The sequence below is a fragment of the Blennius ocellaris genome, assembly GCF_963422515.1.
Source record: "Blennius ocellaris genome assembly, chromosome: 12".
In the NCBI taxonomy this organism is placed as follows: Eukaryota; Metazoa; Chordata; class Actinopteri; order Blenniiformes; family Blenniidae; genus Blennius; species Blennius ocellaris.
Genome location: NC_137661.1, coordinates 16,165,499 through 16,172,460, shown reverse-complemented (window position 1 = coordinate 16,172,460; position 6,962 = coordinate 16,165,499). Strand labels below are relative to the sequence as shown.

The 6,962-nt window shown below is 41.5% G+C and overlaps 1 protein-coding gene across 1 annotated transcript; it reads right to left on the bottom strand.

The window, feature by feature from the left end:
- Positions 1-1,044: 1,044 nt before the first annotated feature.
- On the bottom strand, positions 1,045-4,396 carry s1pr3a (sphingosine-1-phosphate receptor 3a). Its single transcript, XM_080505630.1, has 2 exons — positions 4,147-4,396; positions 1,045-3,502 (listed from the first exon to the last, which is right to left on the bottom strand). The coding sequence occupies exon 2, from the start codon at positions 3,378-3,380 to the stop codon at positions 2,166-2,168; it is 1,215 nt and encodes a 404-aa protein (XP_080361756.1). The 5' UTR covers positions 3,381-3,502; positions 4,147-4,396; the 3' UTR covers positions 1,045-2,165.
- Positions 4,397-6,962: the final 2,566 nt, after the last annotated feature.

Genomic DNA, 6,962 nt, shown 5'->3' with positions numbered 1-6,962 from the left:
CCAAGAATAATGTAAAACATATATTTCAATTCCACATCTGAAGCAAGTTTCTGCAAGTTTGAGCTTTGTTGTTTGCCTTATCTGCGGTGAGAAATTCAGTTGATAGTTAAGAAAATTATGATAAACAAATCTGAAGCAGGCATAAGGGGACTAACAAGAAGACAAGCTATTTTTAGAATACATTTTTTTTGGAGAAAAACTAAAAAATCCCCAAATTCTTAATTTTACCAGCATCTTATAAATATCCGATAATTTCTCAGGATTTATCGCATTGTGACTGTTCCCAATCCATAGCAGCAAGTCTCACTGATACACAAATCAAGAAAATGACAGATAATTCATGCAAAAAATCCTTTTCATGACTGTTATGAACCCTCTGAAAACAATCCCTTTCTCAAAATGAATATCAGGAATACGTTTGCATTATTCATCACTGTCTGACCCGTGTCTGCCTATGGAGGGGAATAAGAGTGCATCAATCAGGTTCCCATTAGGACATTACATGAGAGCAGTAGGTTAAAGCTGAGGCATTTCTCTTCTCCTGTCTGAGAAGCAATTAATTAACAAGGAAATTGGAATTAATAAGAGTGTGTAATGTGGGGCTTAAATGTTTCTCTGAACCTTGAAGGTAACAGACGTGAATCTCTGTTTGTATATCCAGAAACTACATTCGGAATCCATGTTCATTGGTTTCTGTGTCTGTATCTTGACCATTTTCAGTATTTCTATTTGAACAAATGATGCTGGCTGAGCAGCAGAGAGCCATTGAAATATGTCGACACCTTACTATTGCCCTATATTTATTTTATGGTCACACTATGATATCGCTCTTCATATATGACAAAATTGACTGACGAAGAATTCTGCTACTTGTTTGTAAATGTTCTTTAAACTGTGAAGTTTTACATGGCTTTCATTACATAGTTTCAAAAAAAAATCTATACAACCAAAAACCCCAGAACATATAATGGTTTATTTCACTAATTTTTTAATTTTTTTCCCCACTGCTCGATTTTATACAAAAATGACACACATGTGAAACTAAAGGGAATAAGTTTTATTGGCTATACAAAGGTATCTGGCACTACATCACCCGAAATGCCATCAACATTAAATAATTCACATCCAACGTCGTCCCCCTCCCCTCTAGTGGTTAATGTCTGAGTGGTTTCTTTCTCTGTTGATAAGAAGTGAATGTGTTGATGAGTGTAAATTATAGCCATGCAAATTCATTCATATCACAATGTATTTTACACTGACAGGACACATGTTTGGACAATAACAGTGTGGAAATGAAAAGCTGAGTCTAAAAACAATTGTGTGAAATATGGACCACACAGATCCAGGTTAAAGCCTCCATCTCCCACAAACTAAGCCGCTGTTCTTTAACAACAGTCCTGGTCCGCCACTGCTTTGCATATCTTAGATAAGTAGAAATACCAAACGTTTTGCAGCCCCACAGCTAAGAACAGATGTGGGAATATCTGATTGTGAATGTTAATAAGCATTGCAGCTTGATGGAGCTGCTGGTCAGGCAATAAATGTTCTATTTCACAGTGCATCAAAACTATTCAATAATAAAGTCTTATCATTAGTACCATGAGGACCTTTATGCACGCAAAGAAAACATGTTTATATATATACAAACAGTATTAAGATGGCAAATGTTTTCACAGAAAATAATCTACCAAACGGAGTCGTGATGGAAAACGCAGGAGTTATAAGAATTCCAGCATACATGCAATAAAAAAAGTGCCATAATTTGATTGTTTCTGATGAAAAATCATATATTAAAATAAACCTACAGAGAAACAATACTGATAATGTTAATTTATACTCTCAAAGCATCATCAAAACCTTCATAGCCATTGTTTAGGCTGCTAATTGTTTATCTCTATAAATGTGTTTGTTGTACAAGTCTTAAATAATCCCTATGGGGTCCACTGTGGTTGACATAACGTTTCTCAATCTGGTGTGAAAAAAAATCTGAGTTGCTGTAAGTAGTGGCAAAACATGATCTGTATGGTACTCTGGTCTCCAGTGAGGATTTATCTGGTCTCAGCTGAACGTCAGAGCCAATTTCTCAATCTTTGTCGATGCCACACCAGGCCACAATGCACAAAGAAATAGTTTCTGAGGTGGACTATCCACTCATTTAGTTGCTCTTAGAACTTGCCGAGGGGCGGCAGCGCCCCCGCCTTCACCAGCACAGCAGAGAGGAGGTCTGCCGGCCCGGTGGGATGCGGCACGGTGATGGCAGAGGGATCCCCATGCTTGTTGTCAGAGTTCACAGGTGTGGGAACTTTCCCTCTGCTCAGTGTAGACTTTCCACCCACACTGCCGCAGCCTCCTCCTCCCCCTCCACCTCCATAGCTTGTCTTGCTGTTTTCTGCGGTGGGGATGATTGTTCCCAGGTGTGGGTTCCCCGCCACAGGAGTCCCACTTGCCTCCATGCTGGTCTGACAGCAGCACAGCAGCCGGAAAAATGCCGCTCTCATCTCCCTGCTGGAGAGTGTGTATATGAGAGGATTCAGGGCTGAGTTGAGCACAGCCAGGGCGATGAACCAGTCCACCTGGTAGAGGACGGGACACTTCTCTGGGCTACAGCCAACGTCCAGCAGGAGCAGGAGGAACAAAGGAGCCCAGCACATGACGAACACTCCAAGAACAATCACCACAGTCCGCAGCAGAGCCAGGGAGCGCTCTGAAGGTCGGCTGCTCACCCTGCGGCCACTGGAGGTCACGAGGCGGTAGATTCTGATGTAGAGGATGATGATGGCCACTAACAGTGCGCTGAACACGCTGATGCAGAAGGCGATGTAACTTTTAGCGTAGAGCGGCAGCACTGTGGAGCAAGACGCCAGATTGTCCAGGCAGTTCCAGCCCAGGCTGGGAAGGGCACTGAGCAGTACTGACACAAACCAGCAAGCTGCCAATAACGCCAGAAGTCTGCCTCGCCCTGAGGTCTCGCAGGGGCGCAGACGCACCATCGTCATGTGCCGCTCTATCCCGATAGCCAGAAGGCTGAAGGTGGACGCACTGAGGGCCACAAACATGCTGCCTTCTCTGGCCAGCCACTGCACCGGGGTCAGGAAAAAGGTATAACTTCCCGAGGTGAAGATGTTGACCACATAAGCCACGCCGGCCAGCAGGTCGGACAGTGCCAGGTTCCCAATGAGGAAATACATGCGGCTGTGGAAGCGTTTGTTCCTCCAGAGGGCGAGCAGAACGGTGACGTTCTCCAGAACGATCAGCACGCAGATGAAGAGCAGTAAGGCCATCTTACAGGCCCCACCGCTGCGGGGCCGTTCCCACTTCCCGGACTGGTTGTAGTGTCTGACGATGACAGTGTTCATCCCTTCCTCGAAGACGTTCCCCATACTGCCTTGCCCTTCGATGACCTTCCTGGGCCACGCAGCAGAGGGCGCCACAGCACTGGACACAGAGTGGAGGCGACGCTGCTGAAGCCTGACGGTCACATCTTAGAGACCCACTCGTTTACCTGCAGACAAAAACACGTTTAAAAGTTTAGGTTTTCTCCAAAATCACATCACGGTTTATTCCTGATGAACACATGCGAGACAAAAGCAGTTGTTTGTACTCCAGGCAAAGGATTTGACTAAACGTTTCTGGACAAAACGCCAAAGAAACCATATTGAAGAAAGTATAAGATATTCTTGAATAGTATGTTACTAACGCTTCAGTTTATAAGGAAATACAATAATACAACAAAACATAGAAAATCGAAATCATTAAGACACTCTCAATTCTAATTTTAAGAAATACTCTGTCAGTTATAAGCATAAGCCATGTCTGAAATGCTATAAATAATACAAACTTCTAGTTAATTGTGCAGTAGAAGAAAAACTAAGAACAGTCGGTCACCTCTGACCAGGCTTAATTGTATGCCCGAGTTTTACAATCAAAACAAGAAAAGAAAAACTCTTTCTTTAGAACGTTTCCAATTGTAGCCACTTTGTTGAAAAAAAAATGCATCTATTCATCAACTATACTCATTAGGAAAGTTACGCAAACTTAAAACTTGTTTGTAAACTTTCATCTGGATAAATAACAAAGAGGATGGCCACGCTCTATTAAAGGCTTTACAGTATAAACTCGTGGTTTGACTTCATAACGCTGTCGTACCTTTTGGAGCGAGTGGATTCATCTGAACATCCCGGCGTTGAGGTGGGACGCGCAGATTTTGCAATATGTTTTTTTTTTTTTTCTCTCTCTCTCTCTCCTGAGTAAAGATGCCCTGATACTAAACAGGAGCTGAAGAAAGGGAGTCCAGTGCCCAACGTAAGGCTACAAATCCAAATTGATCGCTTCCCTGTGAAAAACAAACAAACAAACAAAAAAGGAAAAACTCATGCGCTATTATCCAAGCAGAGCCACAACAGGTCATGTCCCAAACTTTTTTGCGTCCTTTTCGCACCGTGACTCCAGTCCTCAGTCACTCCTCCCAGCCGGCGGGGCGGGATCACCTCCACTTTTGGTTTCCACTCAAAAAAGAAAAAGAAAAATCATGAGCTGGTATAGAGGCTGGAACCTCCGGCTCTCACGTGCTGGATGTATGCATCGTTTAATATCCTCTTTGCGAAATAAATCTCCAGAGTTTGAGCTTATTTTATGTCTGTTTGTTTGCTGTGGTCGGAGAACAACAGCTGACAGTTCCAGGTCCAGGAAGAGATTTCAGCTGCCCTCCAATGTGTCATAAAATTGCAGCACTTGTCCCAACACATGCCCCACAGGCCGCACTCTTAAATGGAGTCACACACCTAATTTGTCTTTCAACGCCTTGATTTTTCGAGCTTAATGTTTTCCAGCTCCGTTTTAGTGTACATTCTCAGAGTGATTATAGTGAAATGTTCTTAAAAGAGCAATAAACCAGTGAAGAAATACAATATTGTGTCATCCAGTCAAAGTTAAAAGCAGTTTCAAGCAATCTGTTGGTTCATGTATCTTTCTGTGGAATAATCTCCATTCATAGGCCACAATCTTGGAATCCATTTCGTATCTATGATTTGATGAGTCATTGTTGTTGGAGTCACTGGGTCCCTTCAGTCCTTCAGAGTGTGAGATAGGTCAGACCTCTTCCTTTGGAGCTGACGCGAATAGATGGGAATGTAAGAATTGTACTTTTTTCCCCCTATTTGTGGAGCCTTGTATGGCTTTGGCTCAGTTGGTCGAGCAGGTTGTCTCTCGGTCAGGAGGTTGCTGGTGGTTTGATCCCCCTCTGTCTATTTGTTGAAGTGTCCATGGTTAAAACACTGAAATCCCCATCTGCTTCCGATGGATGGATGCACCTTGTTAGGTGGCTGCCTCCATTGGTGTATGTGAACATTGTATATGATGCTTATTGTGGTCTGCTGAATCAGTGGAAAAGAACAGAACAGAAAATACTTTTTTTTTTTACAAGATTGATCCACGCAGAATAGAATATTAATAGGATTCAGAAATTAGAAAAACATATATATTACATAAGTAAATATTAACATGTTCCAGGCATAGCATTAAATAAATAGAATACAATATAAACACGGAGAATCCTTGACAGTAAAATCAACACAAAGAGTTATAGAGTCTGATGGCCACAGTAAAGAAGGATTTCCTGTGATTATATTGAATTTGAGACTCGACTATGAGTCTATTGATGAAGATGCTTCTGCTGTGGACCAGGACATTGTGGAACGTGAGAGACATTGTTCAGGGTGGACGTCAGTTGGGACTGGATCCTGTTGCTGTGTTGGTTAGAAAGAGCAGGGCGGATCATTAGTTCATCATTAATATGCAGAATCATTCATATTAGTGGTGACGGGGCATCTTGAGAGCTTCACTCAGTGGAACATTTCAGTGCACACCAGAATAAAAAAAACTTTCTCAAATTCTACAATATCCAGGGGATCATGGTCCACACTTTATCGGCAGTTGTGCTTCCTGAGATACAATGTCTGTAGGTTTGAAGAAAAACAAGCAACTGGTGAAAACAGCAGGTGGGCCTGATCATTACTGCATTTACCCCATATCTTTTCCCCTCAGCTTCCTGCAGTTGTGTCATAAAATTACAGTTTTGAACAGCTTTTTTTTACTCCAATAAAAAGATTTATAGTTGTTGGGGGTTTTTTTTTATCAAGAGGACTAACTGATAAAATTTCAGCATCTTCAACAGAAATATTATCATTTCCCCTTAATAGCGCTTAACCTTAAATATAACTCACTAAAACTAATTGCAAATCAAAATGTTCACCACAACAGTGTCATTAAAAGACTAATCTTTTTTTATTTTCCTCTGTTTGGGGTCTTTTCAAACTCACTGGAAACGAAGACATGGTGTGCCAGGTTCCAGAATCAAATATTGTGGTGAGTAAAACTGACCAACATAACCCACAATTTACATTTTCTACCTTCAGAATGTCTACAAAGAAATACATTTTTGTCATTTGAGTAGATTCTGTGTTCACATTGTTGAAAAGTGAAATGCTTTGCAGAAGCGACATAGGAAAACCCAGCAGTGTTTCTACTTTAATAGAAACATAAAGGTATAATTGTAATGCATCAAAGTCCTTTTTACAGATTCTATGAAATCCCATACAAGCTGGATGTATCATATGACTGGTGTGACCATACCATCCTCGGGTAAGAAGAAAAAATGGGAAAAAAAACAGAACTTACCAAATATGGTCATTTTCCACTTGAATGGCTCGGATGGTTCCATCTTGAGAATATGATGAAGAGACTTCAGACACACATGTACAACATATGACTTTTTTTTTAAATTTCCTTTACAACCACAGATGGTGATATTGCTATTATGTTATAGGCACTGATTTCAATGTGGTTGAACGGGGTGCTACTTTGTGTTTTTCCCCTTTTTTTGTTTTCTTAGCTGATGGCTCACCAAATTGTCCATCAATTCTGTTTTTGTTTCGACCGCCTTTGTTTTAACTGGATTCAACGGG

Excerpts from the sequence above, each read along its gene's own strand:
- s1pr3a (XM_080505630.1), bottom strand. The coding sequence starts at position 3,380 with ATGGGGAACGTCTTCGAGGAAGGGATGAACACTGTCATCGTCAGACAC.